The 19,084-nt window shown below is 45.8% G+C and overlaps 1 protein-coding gene across 1 annotated transcript in view; it reads right to left on the bottom strand.

Annotated features, from left to right (window-relative positions):
* The window catches only part of MDGA2 (MAM domain containing glycosylphosphatidylinositol anchor 2), a 186,493-nt gene that overhangs the window by 9,654 nt on the left and 157,755 nt on the right, over nucleotides 1–19,084 (bottom strand). Inside the window, exons 11-14 of the mRNA XM_041458477.1 lie at nucleotides 11,137–11,314; nucleotides 8,891–8,911; nucleotides 2,696–2,851; nucleotides 206–364 (exon numbers count right to left, since the gene is read on the bottom strand). Coding sequence (XP_041314411.1) covers nucleotides 206–364; nucleotides 2,696–2,851; nucleotides 8,891–8,911; nucleotides 11,137–11,314 — 514 coding nt within the window. The remainder of the gene's footprint in view (nucleotides 1–205; nucleotides 365–2,695; nucleotides 2,852–8,890; nucleotides 8,912–11,136; nucleotides 11,315–19,084) is intronic.

Genomic DNA, 19,084 nt, shown 5'->3' with positions numbered 1-19,084 from the left:
CTTCCCAGCTGTAAGAAGGAAATTCCTCCTTCCTACAAATCCCTGATTAGTGGAAAACAGAATGTTGCCATGATTTGGATGCTGTCAAGCACCTCCCTGGGATACACCAGGCTCTCGGAGGAGCTGGCACTCTTCCCACGCCTTTCCTTCAAACAAGAGGAATTTTATCCAGCTATTTTTCCCAAAGGAATTGGCTTTCTCTCACCTATGTGCTGTCCATACATGTGATAGTAGAAGCTGAAGCAATAGGCCGTGTTGGTGGCTCCGTAGGGATTTTTGGGAGCGACGCTGAAAACGGGACTGACGAGTCGGGCCTTCTCCCCCTCCAGCCTGGGCCGGGACGTCTCGATGTACATGTAAAAACCTGGGAAAATCCAAAGGGAAATCGTTGGGATGAGGCCCTCAACACCTGTGTACATGTGAAAACCTGGAAAAATCCAAAGGGAAATAAATTGTTGGGATGAGGCCCTCAACACCTGTGTACATGTGAAAACCTGGGAAAATCCAAAGGGAAATCGTTGGGATGAGGCCCTCAACACCTGTGTACATGTGAAAACCTGGGAAAATCCAAAGGGAAATCGTTGGGATGAGGCCCTCAACACCTGTGTACATGTGAAAACCTGGAAAAATCCAAAGGGAAATAAATTGTTGGGATGAGGCCCTCAGCACCTGTGTACATGTGAAAACCTGGGAAAATCCAAAGGGAAATCGTTGGGATGAGGCCCTCAACACCTGTGTACGTGTAAAACCCTGGAAAAATCCAAAGGGAAATCATTGGGATGAGGCCCTCAAAACTCAGGATGTCTCAATGTACATGGAAAACCCTGGAAAAATCCAAAGGGAAACCATTGGGATGAGGCCTTCAACAGCTGGGGTGACTCGATGTACATGCAAAAACCTGGAAAAATCCAACAGTAAATCATTGGGATGAGTCCCTCAAGATCCAGGACATCTCGATGTACATCTCAGAACCTGGAAAAATCCAAAGGGAAACCATTAGGGTGAGGCCCACGACACCTAACACAGAAGAAAATCCTTAGGATGTGGCCTTCAGCACCTGGGACATCTCAACGTACATGGAAAAACCTGGAAAAATCCAATGGGATACCCTTAGGATGAGGCCTTCAAAACCCAACACAAGCCTTAGGATGAGGTCCTCAACACCCGGAATATCTCAATCTACACATAAAACCCTGGAAAAATCCAAAAGAAAATCGTTGGGATGAGGCCTTCAGCATCTGAGATGTCTCTGTACATTGAAAGATCAGGAAAAATCCAAAAGGAAATTACTGGGAGGAGGTCTTCAACAGCCAGCACAGATGGAAATCCTTAGGATGAGGCCCTCAACACCTGGGACATCTCAATGTACATGTAAGAACCAGGAAAAATCCAAAGGGAAATAACTGGGATGAGGCCTTCAACATCCAATACACATAAATACAGGAACACCTTGGAATTATCAAGCATCCTGATAAAGTTCTCACTTCCATCCCCCACCATGTCATTTCTGGGACTCATTTTTTTCCTACATGAAGCCCCTGTGTTTCCAAAAGCTGCTCCAAAGAAGTGTTTTCCATGAAAACTAAAATCCAGGGAGCAGGCTAGTGCTGGAAAGCATCTCCAAACTGATGAACCTTTGCACAAAATCTGAGGGGGTTCAGCCTTCAGTCCTGAGGGGGGGATTTGTCCCTGGAAACATGACTTGTAAAATAAAGGGAAAATAACATGATGGAAACCTTTCAAGGAATATTTTCGACTTGCCACGTCAGTCCCGAGGAAGACAATATCCATTTATTCCATTCCTGGAAGTGCCAACCACAGAGATATTATTGAATTAATCCAACCAAATGAATGTGGTGCAGGATGAATTTTTCCCCTTTGGAAGTGCACACAATAAAATAGCAGGAATTACTGCAGGTCTGGATAAATTCAGCTCGATGTGTTGGACTTTTCAAATGCAAATCCGCGCTGCACTCAGGAGCACGCGTTGACAGGGGCAGCAGATTGAGAATTGCACACTTCAACAATAGCTAGAGCAAAAATGGGGCAAAAACCACCTCGTTGTGACGGGCTGAGAGAACCCAAGGGAGAACTTAAATGACGTAAAGCAGGAGAATATTTTAAGATGAGCCAGATTGCTCCACTAGAGTTTAATGTGAAGGGAATCACTCTGAAAATGGCACAATAAAAATGAGGCAAGGTGGGAATGGCACCATCAGGGGTTGTGCTTTGGGACTTGTCACTCCTCAGTGCTGGTAATTCCTTCTGGAAGTCATTGAAGTATCTTGGTCTGAAGTTAGAGAAACTTCCGGGGCCTAAAGGGGCTCCAGGAGAGCTAGGGAGGGATTTAGGACAAGGGATGGAGGGACAGGGCAAGGAGAAATGGCTTTAAGGTGAAGGAGGGTGGATTTAGGTGGGATATTGGGAAGGAATTCCTGGCTGGGAAGGTGGGGAGGGGCTGAGCTGGAATTGCCAGAGCAGCTGTGGCTGCCCCTGGATCCCTGGCAGTGCCCAAGGCCAGGGGGCTGGAGCAGCCTGGGACAGTGGGAGGTGTCCCTGCCATGGCAGGGGTGGCACAAGATGAACTTAAATCCTTTCCTATCCCAGTGCATCTGGGATTCCATGAGCAGAAAATGGCTGAAGTGCCTGTCCTGGGCAGTTCCCTCATCCCAGATTCCTCGCTGCTGGATCTTACCCTCCTTGGAGCCGGTGCGGTCGGCGTTAGGCCCCGTGTTGGGGGTGTATTTCGTGTCCCTCGTGGCAGTGCTTTGTTTTGTCCAGTCAAAGTTGTCGGTGTCGTCTTGAGTGAAAAGGCAAATGTTCCCATCCTCAAAGCCACAGTGGAACTCTCCTGCCAAAACAAGTAACAGGAATTTACTGGCCAAGGTTTTCCATCAGATCCTTATTTTTCAAATTCCTTGTCAATTATGCACAGTTTTCTTCAGCAGCAAGCTCAACAAAAAAATAAATCAGGGTCACCGATTTGTGCTGGTGAAATTGGAATTATATTTGTATCTTTTTGTAAAGCTCCTCCTCATATATTCAGATTTATACAGTGGTTTTTAGAGGTGTTGTCTCTTTTTACATTTCTAAAAAGCCAGGGAGAACAGAATCATTCCCATAAAACATTAAAAATGGGGGGAAATGTGGGAAGTGGGTTAATGTGGCTTAGGAATAACAGACAGCAGCTTTTCAAATTGTAAACATTATCTCCAAGTGGCATCTCCTAAATTATCCTTCATTTCAATAGGGATGGAAAAGGAAGAAGTGGCTAAAAGGAGGGAAAGGAGCTTTGGGATAGAGATGAAGGAAATCTCTAAAAATCAGGACATAGCAGCACATGAAGGGATATCAGGAGGGGAATTGAGTCCCCATCACCAGATTATCATAACAATTTCCTGGGAGGAATATCTGAATCCTTATAGTAAAGAGAGGTGACTGTATCATGTCCAGGACACACCTCCTGGATTTTCTGTGATGCATTTGAAGAAAGTGGTAAACATGTAGGTCTAAAGAATAAAAATTGCCAAGAACCCCAAGGAGGATTCCTGGGATCCTCTTCTGCATGGAATTGTGAGAGCCCAGTGATCCCAGTGATCTGCCCTGCTGGGTGATGATGGGATGAGAAATTCCTCCTGTAATTTAAGAACCAAAACAAAGCCCAGCTTGGAGATTCAGTTCTCACTCAGAGCATAACAAGGCCCCGTGGAGTAGAACGTGCAAAAGCTGAATTTCACTGCATGAACAATTCCTGCTGAGTTTACTCTTCCTGCAAAGTCCATTGATTTATCTGAGAAAAGAAGGAAATCTCCCTTCTCCAGGGAGAAGGCAGCTGCCTGCACACGGTGTCAGCTTGGAGGGGTGCAATTTATATTCATTGGTAGGAGAAACTCAAACCCCAGTGTCGGGGGATTGTTCATCCCTGTTAAACTGAGAAGGTGGATAAATGTTTGCAGGTTTGGGCTTTTGGGGAGCTCTAAATCCACATAAGCCACTGGAGCTTCCCTGTTAATCAGTGAGGAGAGAGGGACCTGGAGCTTAGTGCTGCAACACTCAGGTGATGCTGTAGGCTCAGAAATAAGCTTGGAAATTTCACTTCAAACCACAGGATGCATTGGAGTGATTTCCAAATATTCCTGGTTCTCCTCCCACCTTTTCAAAGAAAAACACGAGGCAAAAGGGGTCCAGGGGGGATCAGGGAGGAGGTCAGGGACTGGGCAGGGACTGGCACCAGTGACCCTCTGAGGTCCCTTCCAGCCCGATCCATCCTGGGATTCTGTGCCCCTCCAGAACCATCAGCATAAAACACAATCCTATAAAACCAGGTTATCACTGGAATGCAGTTCCCAGAAACCTCCTTGGCTATCAGCACCTCGAGCAGACTGGTTTGGCTTCCCAGTAAATCCATCAACATCATCGGATCCTCCGGGAGAATTCATTCCCCAAAGCACAGCTCCTTCCCTGCTGACCTGAGCAGGATGTGGGATTCTGGTTGTCCCTGGTAACTCAGCATGGTGGGAGCTGGTCTGGGGACCAGGGAGGGAATTCCTGCCTGGGAGGGGCTGGGCTGGAATTGCCAGAGCAGCTGTGGCTGCCCCTGGATCCCTGGCAGTGCCCAAGGCCAGGTTGGACACAGGGGCTGGAGAATCCTGGAATACTGGAAGGTGTCCCTGCCATGGCAGGGGTGGGATGGGATGGGATTCAGGTCCCACCAACCCAAACCAGTCCCTGATCCTTTGATGGTTCCATGATTGCACCCAAACCCTTCAGGAGAGACGCCGACCGATCGACATCTCCTCTTTATCCCAAGACTGGGAAGGGAATTCCAAGACCCCACCAAGGCTCTTGGAATGTTCCAGGCCTCAAACAAAGCTCTCTGAACAAAGTGCCAGCTGTGCCGCTCCAAGAATCCTTTTTACACCACCTGGGCTCCAAATTCTCTTGGTTTACCCCACATTTTGTGGATTTTGCTTCCACCTCCACTTTTCCATCTTCCTGCAACAAAGAAGTTGCTGCTTCTACACAAAGGAATGAGATTAAAAGGCAAAATTTAGGTGAAGGAGAAAAGTTTTGATTCCCAGGTCCAGTCCTGGAGCAAAGTGAACAAAAGAATGAATTTTCAGCCATTCAGCACTTTCTGCACTGCCCCTCCAGTGCCTTAAAAGCTGCATAAATGTCTTCTGCCCTCAGAACTTCATTAAGAAATTCCACATCAGCAGAACAAAAGATTTTTCTCCTGAGGTGAAGACAAAAAAAATAAAATAAATATTCAGGCCAGACGGGGGAAAAAAAAGAAGAGTCAAAGTTTGCCATTTATTTAATAGTCAAACATTGATTTCATGTGGAATACCTCGGAAAAGGTTAGTGCTAAACGTTCTTGGCACTGAACACTCCTTAAAAAATGACAGAAGAAGAAAAATGGGAAAAAGCTCCTCAGGCTTTACTCCCTACTTTTGTAGGAGCATTTAAATAGATCTGGATGGTCTGGAGCTGTTAATTGCTGAGCAGGAGGGCAGGAGGAACAAGCAGCTCTTCCACAGGTGCTCTAGCCATGGCCCTAACGATGGTGCTAATTAACATTAATGAGAGTGGTGGCTTTTGTCAGGGCACATGGCAGCTCTGGAAGTGGATTCAGGTCATTAATAATTTCCTTGACAATTAGAGCAAAAGCTGAAGCTGTTCTGGAGGTGAAACCCTTCATTGTAGCACAGATTTGTGTCATCTATTCCCATAAAATCCAAGTTGGATGTGACTCCCGAACATCTCCTCTCTTCTATTATTCAGGGGTGACCTCTAATTGTACAAATTGATCTAAAATCATTCTGGTTTACATTAAATGGTTTCTTTTAGGTGGTAAAAAATGAAGTGGAGATGTGAGGCTCCACCTCAGAGTTGAATCTTTTGATGTTTTTTGCTTGGGTATTGCAGAGATTGCAACAAAAGGCAGGATTTAGGGAATGGGATTCTTCCAGAACTGAAGCAGGAAGAGCATGACTTCAGTTTCCAGTCAGGAATCTTGTCCTGGTTGGATACAGCTCCTCCTCTTTGCTCACACAGCATAAATAAAAACAGAAATCAGCCCAACAAGTTTAGGAACAACGGGGATTTTGTTTGTAGGAAGAACAGACAAGGGAACTGGGGAAGGGTCTGGAGCCCCAGGAGAGGCTGAGGGAGCTGGGAAGGGGCTGGAGAATTCCTGAGGGAGCTGGGAAGGGGCTGAGCCTGGAGCACAGGAGGCTCAGGGGCCCTTGTGGCTCTGCACAGCTCCTGCCAGGAGGGGACAGCCGGGGGGGTCGGGCTCTGCTCCAGGGAACAGGGACAGGAGCAGAGGGAACGGCCTCAGGCTGGGCCAGGGGAGTCTTAAATTGGATATCAGGGAAAGTTTCTTCATGGAAAGGGTGGCCAGACATTGGAACTGCCCAGGAGGTTTGGAGTGCCCATCCCTGAGGGATTTAAAGCCATGTGGAAGTGGCACTTGGGGCTGTGGGGCCGTGGTGCCCTTGGGGAATGGAGATGGGATGCAGACTGGGATTTCTTTCTTACCAAGGGATTCCACTCAAAAAATCTTCAGGGAAAGCAAGCAAAGCAGAATTCTACCATGGCTTTGGCCACCTGAAAGGAGTGGCCCTGGGGACCCTGCAGCTTTGGTGGAAAAACTTTCCAGTCCCTCCTTTGAGACAACAAATTCCTTATTCCCATTCGGATGCCACCCACATTCCATCATGATCCTACGAGATCTTTGGAAAATTAGCTTGAGATCTTAAAATCCTAGAGGAGCGTGAAGCACTTGGGATTGTTTTTTTTCTCCCCACCAGAGCCTAGATTTAATATATTAATTAGCAAGAGCCTCATTCCCTGCTCGTTAGACTCCATGGGAGAGGTTCCCGCAGCTCCTGGCAGCTTTGAGCTAAGCCCTGCTTAATTATTAACATGTTGGACAAGATCTTCTGCAAATAAGTTTAAAATTTACACAAAGGCTTAAAGTTGAGTCTGAGGGATGGAGCAGAGCCTGCTCCTGCCTGATGGCTCTGCCCTGGAGCAGGAAAAAAAAGGGAGACTGGACCTCATTCCTTAGGCGGGAATAATTTTGGGATGTGCTATTAAAAACAAGAATATGTTGTGACAGAAAAAATGGATTTGGTTGGGGTTTGGGAGAACATGATGGAGTAGGGAGCTGTGGGACTGTGGGATCAGGGTGGTTTTACTGGGATGTGCCAAAGCTCCATCCCAGCCTCCTGCCTGGATGTTTGCAGGGATTTGGTGCCCATGGAAAAGTGGAAGAACAAAGCGTGACTTTGACATTTCCAGCCTGGGACATCCCCGTGCCTGATTGTGTCAGAGTTTGCATTTCCAGTCATGCCTGAGGAGCTGTGTCCTGAGAATTTGGGGAGAACCAGGAATCACTTGGGGTCTCCACATTCTCTGTGCAATGAATCTGTGATTCCTGGGTTTCTGTGGGGAAGAACTTCCTTCTTTTTTGGTTTCTATCTGCCCTAAAAAGCATGGAAATAACTCAAGAACCACAAGGAAGGCTCTGGGGAGACCTTAGAGAACCTTCCAGAGCCTGAAGGAGAGCTGGAGAGGGACTGGGAACAAGGGATGAAGGGACAGGACACAGGGAATGGCTCCCACTGCCAGAGGGCAGGGATGGATGGGACATTGGGAACTGGGAATTGCTGGCTGGGCTGGAATTGCCAGAGCAGCTGTGGCTGCCCCTGGATCCCTGGCAGTGCCCAAGGCCAGGTTGGACACTGGGGCTGGAGCAGCCTGGGACAGTGGGAGGTGTCCCTGCCATGGCAGGGCTGGGATGGGATGGGATGGGATGGGATGGGATGGGATGGGATAGGATTCACGTCCCTTCCAATCCAATCCATTCCATGATTCTGTGATGATTCAAACTTGTCAGGGATGGATCTTTTCTCATCCCCAGCTATCAGGAGATGGAGGGGTAGAACTCTCCTACCACTAAATGAATGATGCCAGAAATCCTACAAATAATCCATTACTCCCAGCACTGACAAATGGAGTTGCAGTCTCAAATCCAGGATGTCCCTCCTACTACCCCAAGCTGCTCAGGGCCCAACCCAGCCTGGCCTTGGACACTTCCAAAGATGGGAAATGCACCCATCCTTAAGAAAAAGATGGATTTTACACCTTTCCTGAGCCTCTCAGCCAGAACTATGCAAAGCAGGGATTTGCAGCCTGGAAAAACTCACATCTCCTTCCAAAAACACAGATGAAAGCCTGACATTTCCTCAAACCCCAGGATTTCGCACAGATCCCAGGAATTTACCCTTTGGATAGCCCAGCCACATGCTGATGAGTCAATCTGGAGTGTTGGTCACTGCCAGAGGGCAGGGATGGATGGGACATTGGGAACTGGGAATTGCTGGCTGGGCTGGAATTGCCAGAGCAGCTGTGGCTGCCCCTGGATCCCTGGCAGTGCCCAAGGCCAGGTTGGACACTGGGGCTGGAGCACCTGGGACAGTGGGAGGTGTTCCTGCCCTTTCAAGATTTCCCATGGCATCCCCAACACCTCCTGAGCTGCTCCACCACAGCTGGATCTGAACTTTATCCCATGAATATTTTCCTTTGGGTGGAGTCTCTGGGGCAATGAGAAAGATGGGCTGGAGCTGTGATTTTCCTTCCTTTATCCTTGTTGGAACAAGAGGAATCCCAAATGACACCTTCAGGTGGTTCCTGCCACCCATGGGCTGCAACTGGAAGTAAAATACTTGAAATTTACTTTTCAACTGGGAGTAAAATACTTGAAATTTACTTTTCAACTGGGAGTAAAATACTTCAAATCTACTTTTCAGCTGTGAGGGACAACCAATGCACGGACTGTTCTTCGAGGCATGGAAGATAAAATAAGAAATTAAATACTTACGGAGATGTGGATTCACCGGAGCTGGAAAACAGAAGAAAAATAAAATTAATTCAAAGAAAAAATTCTAGTTCATTTACTATTCAGATTATCCTAAATTTCCCCTAGCTGAATATTGAAATTCATCTACTTCACATTAAGAGGCTGGAAGAGAATGAAATCCAAACCTTCACAATGTCCACAATATCCTAAGCATGGAAATGGCTTTCCAGGTCAATCCAGGGGAATCTAAAACCTGGGAATGGGATTGAAGGAGAGATTATTCTGTGGCTCTGTTTGCAGAAGGAGAAATTTGAGGATGGGTGATTTAGGAAAAGGCCCTTCTGCCACAGCCCCACAGATGTGGGAAGCAGAATGAGGCTGAGCTCAGGGCTGGAATTGAGTTTTATTCACAGAAAATCCAAAATTAAAGTTTATCTCCAATTAATGGGGACATCTGACAGAGCATCACTCCAGGTTTTCCTGCTGCCCTTCCTTGCTTTAATCCAGCCTAAATTTCAGCAAAATCCCAAATTCAATCTGGAGTTTCCACAGCAGCTCTAAATTAGCACCACTTTACCTGAAACACGAGCAGCGATTTGCTCCAGTGTCACCTCCCCGAGAAACCCAATTTTTACATCTTTTACCTACAAATTACCTCTGATTCTCCAAAGAACCTCAATTTTACAGGATCCCTGAGTGATTGAACCTGGAATTAGCTGCACTTGCTGGCAGCTGCATTGACTGAGGCTTGATTTGTAACCAAATGCAGGGGTTTGGCTGGAAAATCTCATCAGGTGTCACCTCGAGTCACACGGTTTGGATTGTTCCCAGCAGAGCAAAACCAACGCTCCGTGTCACACCCAGGCACAAAAGCAGACAAGAAAATGAAGGTGGTTAAGCTGAATTTATTCAGCATCATAAACCTGGGGAAAAAAACACCCTCCAAAATCCACCAGAAAAAAAGCGAAAAAATCCCACTTTTGGAGCAGCACAGCTGCAGGAGAACGTGTAAAGGGGGTTGGAGGATCATGGAGCAGTTTGGGATGGGAATGGGATGGGTTTAGGGGAAGGTTTTTATCATTTTGGTGGGAATTTTGTGGCAGAAAGATGGTGGTAAATGAAGAATCATTGAAGTGTCACATTTAGGGATCCTTCAACCTCCTCTTTAAGGTCCTTCTTGCTAATTCATTGCAATATTTAAAGCACAAAAACAAACAAACAATTCAATTATTCATGAAATAAACACCCCGAAATAGGTATTTGGATGGATTTAACAGAGGATTGAATTTCTGGGAATATGGGAAACAGGATGTCAGGATATTGTGGTTTTCTTTTTAAGTTTAAGTGGATTAATCTTTGTCAGAGTGACCTTTTAGAGGGAAATTTATAAAGCCCTTCCATTATTCCTTATATAAATTTATAGATTATATAATCTTGCAAAGGACTACAAACAGTTGCTCTTTTTTTAAAGACAATAATTCACATTAAAATGAAACCTGCTCCTTCTGGGGGAAAAAAACCAACTTTGTTTGCAGATTTTTCTTTAAAACTTGTCCTTCAAAACAAGCATGAATTCTAAATCTGCTGTTTGATGAAGCTGGCATTTATTTATTCTATTTTTTCCTTATTTCTCACAAAAAAATTGGATGGGATTTTGGGATTTGGCTGTTTAGAATTTTATTCATTGGGCATATTTTTTGTTATGAATCATCCAAGAGGGGAAGATTTTCCTCTGTCTCCATTTGTCCCCTTCCTTTTGGGATGACCATGTTCATGATGTGGGAAATTTATAAAGCCCTTCCATTAATTCTAACATAAATTTAGAGTTTTATAATCTTGCATAGGAGCACAAAAATCACTGGTTCTTTTTAAAGACAATAATTCACATTAAAATAAAATTAATTCTGCTCATTCTGGGGGAAAAAAGCCTTTGCAGATTTTCCTTCAAAACTCATCAAGGATCAACTTGAAATCTCCAATTTCGTGAAACTGGCATTAACTTACTCCAACTTTTCCTTATTTCCCACAAAAAAAAATTGGATGGCATTTTGGGATTTGGCTGTTTAGAATTTTATTTGTTGGGCACTTTTGTTGCTATGAATCATCTAAGAGGGGAAGATTTTCCTCTGCCCCCATTTCTCCCCTTCCTTTTGATGACCACGCTCATGACCACGCTCATGACATTATCCCAGGACTGGGAACAGCCGCTCCATTCCGGGTGACCCAGCAATTCCCAACCCCCTTTTCCTCGGATGTGGGGTGCTCACCGCTGTATTTGATGACCCGGATGGTGGAGTCACCCTCCCCAAATCGGGTGATGGGCGTCAGGCGGACCTCGTAGGCCTCGGGCTTGATCAGCTCCGTCAGGTTGTAGGTGATCAATTCCCCCTTCTGGATGTTCCCGTTCACCGTGATCTCCTGCTCCCACCAGCGCTGCTGCCCGGCCTGCAATCCAAAAAATCCAAAAAAGTCCAAAGGTCAGAGGTTTTGGGATTTGGATTCACCTTAGAAAGCAGAGCACACCCGGGAAACCTTCAAAATTCCGGAAGAATCAACGATGAATACAACAAGGGATTTAGCAAGGGATGAACTTCTTGAACTGTCCCGCCATGGAAACCACATCAAAAATTGGGAATATCTCTTCCAGAGGCCACTCCTTCCCGGCCAGCTGCCCATGTGCTACCCACAGAAATCAAACGGCACTTGGATGGGTTTTGGGGCAGGAAAGGTGTGTGGGACCAGACCTGGGCAACCTGCAAAATTCCAGAAGAATTGGAGATGCAACAAGGAATGAATTCCCTGAGTTATCCCACTGTGGAGAATTTCTGTAACAAACCACACCAAAAATCAGGAATATTTCTTCCAGAGCTCTGATGGCCCTTGGATGTGTTTTGGGGCAGGAGTTCCCCAAATCCTGAGGATTTGGGATACTCAGCAGGCAGGGATTACAGTCAAGGACCAAGGTCCAGTTTGTGGTGACATAGAAACACCCAGTGGGTTTTTAGGCATTTTTAAAATTCTAAATTTTTTTTAAAAATCTGTGTTTTACACTTAAAACTGGCTTGTCAAAAATCTGAAAGATCTTTCCTTTTAAAAAGAAAAACAATTTTTCCTTTCAAAATTGTTGTCCAGCCTGGAATCCAAAGGATTCAAAGGTCAGAGATTTTGGGATTTGTCTTCACCTTAGAAAGCAGAGCAGACCTGGGAAACCTTCAAAATTCCAGAAGAATTAGAGATGCAACAAGGAATGAACTTCCTGAGTTATCCCACTGTGGAGAATTTCTGTAACAAACCACACCAAAAATTGGGAATATTTCTCCCAGAGGTCCGATGGCCCTTGAATGTGTTTTGGGACAGGAAAAGTGGGGCATTACCCAAATTCCTGAGGATTTGGGATACTCAGCAGGCAGGGATTACAGCCAAGGAGCAAGGGCCAGTTTGTGGTGATTAAGTTTTAAAAAATAAATAAAATTAATCTTTTAAAGCCAAGTTTTATGTCATTATGTCAATGAAATCTGTGAGCACTGTAGGACAAAAATTAAAAATATTCCCTATTCCAACTCATCTTTGGATAAAACTGAGATTTCCCAAAGAATTTCAATAATGAATGAGGAAAATTTGCAATTACCCAAACCAGACATGAATTTCTATAAAATTCAGCCTCTGCTTTGAATTCTTGCCCTTCTTTCCAGAAGCAATAAAATCTCCATTATTTTCTCCTTTCTGAAAGGAAAATAATTGGATTTTTCCTTTCAGGATTATCCCACCAAGACCAGGGTTGGATATTGATATTTCTCCATAGGAAACAAACAGATTTTGACTTTTTTTTTTCCCTTGCAATCAACACCAGCTCTGGTCTAATCCTTATTTTTCACCATGGAAACCAGAGGAAAAAAAAAATCCAAAACAACATAAAATTGTCGCTGTGTTGGATGGAAAACAACTCTGATTTTCCAGCTCTGCTGTGGAATAAATACATATAAAGTATAAATATATAAATATACAAATATACAAATAAATAAATAAATAAATAAATACATAAAGCTACAAATATATAAATTATAAAGATATAAATAAATATACAAATATAAATAGAAAACAATATAGAAATATACAATAACTGTATAAATATATCAATATACAAATATATAAATAATAAATATATAAATATATTGATATAAATAAAGAAGTTCAGGATCTGCCACACCCAGCTTTGGTTTTCTCACTTGGAAAACCAACCCAGCATTGGAAATAGAGCCAGAAATAATCCCAGAAGCTGCTTCCCAAACTTGGGAAACACCAACAACCTGGGCTGAAAAATATGGAAATAGTTGAAAATAAATGGAACCCAGGACAACCTAAATGTAGGATTTAATTCCTACAATGCCTTGGGGTGCTGGAAACTCCCAGCACCGAGCTGGAGATGCTCTGATTCCAAGCTGGAAGCATCCAAGACTGTTTCCCTTGGAATCACCTTGGCTCCCCTGGATGGGAAAGAGCCAAATCCTCATCACCTCTTCCCAAAATTCCCTGTGCAGCCCATCCCTAGCATTGAACCTGTGCTTTTTTCCATGAAAAAGCCAAGACTGAGGCTTCCAAGAAAAAATCCACAAGGAAAAAATCATGAAACACAACCGTGCACTTCAATCCCTGTGTTGAGAGCTGGAATATCCATTAGAACCAGGATTTGGTTGGAAAAGGAATTTTTGAAAGGAAAAATGTCTCATAATCAAAGCCCATTCCTCACAAAGATAAGGATAAAACTCAGGTAGGAAATAAACTTTGGAATTACGGTTTTCCAACAGTGAGGAATTGACTTTAGCCAAGCTGGAATAACAATTTTCCAATGGTTTGGGAATATTTATGTAGCCCTGAGGAAAAATGGGAGCAGTTCCTGGAGCATTTATTTGCATTGTCCTTTAATTAATTAAGCAGAGAATATCCACACTGGCAACTTGGAGCACTGAAAGTTTGTCTGGGACAGAATTCCTTTTTTCCTAGGAATATTTAGGAATCTTTGTTCCCAAAAGAGGCAGAAAAGCAAAAGGGGGCATAAATGGGGCAGATTTTTATTCCAGAAGGTTGGAATCACCCTGGTGCTTTTTATCTTATTTATGTAGTGCTTTTTTATTTTATGGGGTGCTTTTTTATTTTATTTATGCCAATAAAAGGAGATTTATTCCATATCTTTTGCTGGAAAACTGTATTCTCTTAAAGCCTTGGAATTCTGGATTTCCTGAGGAGTTGATCCTCTGGGATGATTAAAGATTGATTCCTTGTGTGCTCAGATATGTTCATAAAAAATAAACAGCTGGCAGATTGATTCCCAGCACAAATTCCTTCACTGACTCCACTAGCTGGACAAGAATCTCTTTAATTAATGACAATGTTAATTGATGACAAAAAAATTAATGATGAAGTCAATTAATCCATTGGATACTCCATAAAAAATTGTGGTGGTGTTTAAAGTAACTTTTTTTGCCATTTATCACCACATAAATAGATTTTCCTTAAAAAAAATAGATTTCTTTGGAAGTTTTATATCTAAAATTGGACAGTTCAGCTCATGGACAAATGGGATATTTGCAAATATTCCATTTGCACATCACAGAGGGAAAATTCCTAGGGAATTCCTAGGGGAAAATTGTGTTATTCCTGCTTTTCTTTCATAATTATGACTGGAATATAATCACAGTTATCCAGGTGAGAATATAAAATTGAGTTGTGGCTCCTGTGTCATCTTCATTCCCAAGCATTTGGAATGCCTCGGTGACAAATATCTGGGATTCAGGCAAGCTGTAGAGGATGGTCTGTTCTTGATGGCAGAGAATCATGGAATCATGGAATATCCTGAGTGGGAAGGGATCCCAAGGATCATCCAGCCCAGCCCCTGGCCCTGCCCAGACCCCAGCAGTGCCACCCTGGGCATCCCAGAGGGTGTTGTGCTCCCTCCCGGAGCTCTGGCAGCCTCAGGGCCGTGCCCATTCCCTGGGGAGCTGTTTCAGTGCTGATTCCACTCTCTGGGGGAAGACCCTTTCCTAAAATCCACCCTAAACCTGGCTCCTGTCCCTGTCCCAGGGAACTGAAATCTGAGCTGCCCTCAGGAGGATGCTGAGGACCACAGCGAGGTCTCCCCTCAGCTCCTCCCCTCCAGCTGCACCATCCCCGTGCCCTCAGCTGCTCCTCACAAAATTCCCCTCACTTTCCCTCATTTCTCTCTTTAATTGGTGTTCTCACAACCAGCAGAACCCCAAACCATGATGTGTGTTTCCGTGTGGAGCCAGTCCTGCCTCCCTGCTCTCCTGCAGGGGTGGATCCTGGCTCCTGTGGATCCAGCTGGGACCAACAGCTCAAACCCAGCCCAGACTGGGCAGGTGAGGCTTGGCTTGAGCCAGGGACAAACTGATCCAAAGTGTCCCGAGTGGGAGTTGGACTGTGCTCCCAGGGAACAGCAACAGGACAGAAGGAAATTCAGTGTCCAAGGGAGCTTTAGGATGGATTTTAGGAAAGTTTCCTCCCTCAGAGGGTGGAATCAGCCCTGGAACAGCTCCCCAGGGAATGGGCACAGCCTGAGGCTGCCAGAAGCAGAGGAATGCCCAAGGTGGGATTGCTGGGGGTCTGGGCAGGGAAGGAGTTGCGCTGGATGATCCTTGGGATCCCTCCAGCTCAGGATATTCCAGGATTCGCTGATTTGGCAGTTGCATGATAAACCTCTTTGCCTTCCTTTTCTCCTCGAAAGCTCATTCAACAGTGGGCACAGTCTTTCCCAATTAAACCATTCCTAATCCAGGAGAACAATCCTGGGCATGTAATCGACTTTCTTCTTGCAGGATTATATCAACAATCCTCCTGGACTTGCTCCTCCCATTCATTTTTATTATTTCATTGCTTTATAATATTATCATTATTTCTGTGATACATATATTTAAAAAAAAAAATCTCTTCTCCCCTTTTTTTTTTTTTTTTTTAAGAAACTTAAATTGCCAAGTCTTAAAAAATAAGGAACGTGGAATCCAAGGAGGCAGATTTTTTACAGATGCAGATTTTAGGAGCTACAAATTGACAGCAGAGAAATTCAGGTGTCAGAAACAGCTGGTCCTCAGCCAGATTTATTGTCTGAGATTTGAGGATGAAAGGGATGGGAACACTTCAGGGAATGTTGAAAAGTTGAGGAAGCCACGGAGCCAACAATGAAATCCTCTTGAAATGTGGAAAACAGCTCCGGGATTGAAGGCAGGGTGGGAAATGGTCACTGAGTTATGGATGCTTTTATCAGAGAGAAATCAAACTCCAGCACCAAGATCTGCTAAAATCTGGAGGATTGGGAGAGAAAGCACTCTGCCTCCTGGATTTCCATCCCAAGGGATGATAAGAAATGATCTTGGAAATTCTGTATTAGAACACTTCAGCCCATTTGGTAAATGAATGGGAATTTGGGGGATTGCAGAGCTGGGAGGGGGATGTTGTTTCCTTGCTTGGAACAGCTTCAAACCCAGGGAGAGAGAGGGGGGCTTTGGATAAAGGCCTGGAGTGCCAGGACAAGGGGAATGGCTTCAAACTGTGAGAAAGTAGGGATAGATGGGATATTGGGAAGGAATTCCTGGCTGGGAGATATTGGAGGGGCTGGGCTGGAATTGCCAGAGCAGCTGTGGCTGCCCCTGGATCCCTGGCAGTGCCCAAGGCCAGGTTGGACATTGGGGCTGGAGCAGCCTGGGACAGTGGGAGGTGTCCCTGCCATGGCAGGGGTGGGATGGGATCAGATTTGGGCTTCTAAACCACAACATTTCAGGATTTTGGGACTCTTTAATCAGAAAGGCAATAAATGCACCCTCACTCCCTTTATCCATAGCCATTTATCCAGGGCTTTGGGATCTGTGCCGTGGCACCAACAGAAAATTCCCGTCTCCGTTTTCAGCCAGCGTCTGCTCAGCCTTCCCAAGAACCCTTTCCCAGGATATTTGAATCCACCTGTCCCTGCTCAGCGCTGAGTGACAGCAGAAGTCAAAAATCCACTCAAACCCAAAGGTGACCGGGAGGAAGCGCCAGAGCCGTGCCCTGCTCGGGGCTGTTTGAAGAGATTCTCATTCCCAACCCACGGACACCGCCGGCTCCCGGGGCTGGGAATAAAGGAAAGGTGGGAGCCTGAATCTTTTATGTATCAAGCTGGAACAAGCTGCTCTCTGGTTTACAGGGACCAGCTGAATTTTTATGGCTCCTTCACAGCGGAACTGCTCCTTTTCTAGGTCACCGCGGCGGCGGGGACGTGGCTGTCACCCGCTGTCACCTGCTGAGAGCAGCCACCGCGGAGATCAGAGCTGCACGCCCTCCCTGGCTGCTCTGGAAAAGTCTCCCTGCTTCAATTTGCTTTCATCCTGCTGACAGGAAATATCAGAGAGCCGGAGGCGCCCGCCTGGCGCTGCTCGGATGCCGGGAGTCGCTAAACGTTGTCATTTGTTGGGAAGAGATGGAATTCTGGCTTTGGGGACAGGAAAAGTGTGGGAAGGAGATGTCTCCACGTGGTGCCAGAGGGAGCCAGAGGTGGTTGGAGCAGCTGCAGGAATGGAGCTGCTCCGGGATCTCCAGGTGAAGCTCCTGGAAAAGCACAAGGATATTCATGGCTGTTCCAAACTGAGCTCCATGAGGCAGGAGCTGGATGGGGAGGTCCAAAGTGGTTTTGTCTGGGTGGATAAACTTCCAGGAGTAGAGAAACCCTCTGAGGGGCATTTGGGACCATCTTTTTGCAAGCTTGGAAAACATTTTCTTGGAACCAGCTGCCCAGGGAAGTGCTGGAGCTGCCACCCTGGAAGTGTGGATGTGGCACTTGGGGACACGGATTGGATTTGATGGTCTGAGAGGGCTTTTCCAACCTAAATATTCCGTGATTGGAGACTTAATAAAATCAACTCCTGGACTGTCAAAGGATGGCCAGAGAATACACACAGGGATGCTTGGAAAAGGAAAAAAAAACTGGAATAATCTGGGTCACTGATTCCGAAGCCATATCCAAAAATGCATTGTTGAAATGGAAAAATGCATCCATGAAATGCATGACTGTTGGAATATTCTTCAGAGGGCTCTTAAGGAGATGGAAAAATGTCCCTACTGTGCAGGAATGTCTTGGCAGTCCTTGGAACATTCCCAAGGAAGCTGAGGATGACCCAATCCAGGCAGTTCCCCTGATGGGACACCAAGGTTGTCCCCATCCTTCAGCTCCAGATGAAAGGCTGTGCTCAGCAGTGCCCTCAGGAATGGAAATTCCATGTGTTCCACACTCCCTTTTCCACAAATGCTCCATGCAGGAGGATTTGGAACCTCCTGAGCTGCCCTAGCATCCAGACCAGGTGTCCTGACAGTGCCACATGTCCCAGTTTTATGGCTGATTCCTTTGGCCACCAAATAAATCCCAAAGCAAATCCCAGTGTGCCACAGGCAGAAGAAGTGAGGTCCCACCAGGAAACTCACAGAGCCCGAAGGCTCTCAAAGACAAGTCCAGGAGCTGGACTTGATGATCCTGGTGGATCCCTTCCAGCTCCTTTTCCATAAATGCTCCAAATAGGAGGATTTAGAACCTCCTGAGCTGCTCTAGGATCCAGACCAGGGGTTCTGATGGTGTCACATGTGAATTTTATGGCATATTCCCCACGGACACTTGAGGAGACCTTAAATCCCATCCTGGATGGGCAGGGACACCTCCCACTGTCCCAGGCTGCTCCAGCCCCAGTGTCCAACCTGGCCTTGGGCACTGCCAGGGATCCAGGGGCAGCCACAGCTGCTCTGGCAATTCCAGCCCAGCCAGCAATTCCCAGTTCCCAATGTCCCATCCATCCCTGCCCTCTGGCAGTGGGAGCCATTTCCTGTGTCCTGTCCCTCCATCCTTGTCCCCAGTCCCTCTCCAGCTCTCCTGGAGCCCCTTCAGGCCCTGCCAGGGGCTCTGAGTTCTTCCTGGATCCTTCCCTTCTCCAGGGGAATATTCCCAGCTCTCCCAGCCTTTCCCCACAGGGTTCCAACTCCCAGTTCTGAATTCCTTAAGTCAAAATCAGCATAAATTTAATTTTCAGCATGATCCATAAATATTTCCCTGATCCATCTGAAGCTCAGAACCGGTTTTAAGCTGGCAGGAGCAGACCTGGTCCAAACCTCACCTTGCTGTTTGCAAACGCAGCCTCAGAGCTGTGAAGAAGCAGCACAGGAGGAATCAGCCCTGAAAAGTGGAAA

The sequence above is a fragment of the Pyrgilauda ruficollis genome, unplaced genomic scaffold (assembly GCF_017590135.1).
Source record: "Pyrgilauda ruficollis isolate IOZ18807 unplaced genomic scaffold, ASM1759013v1 scaffold129, whole genome shotgun sequence".
NCBI lineage: Eukaryota > Metazoa > Chordata > Aves > Passeriformes > Passeridae > Pyrgilauda > Pyrgilauda ruficollis.
Note: the sequence above shows the minus strand (reverse complement) of the source record. Positions and strands in the feature narration are given on the sequence as shown.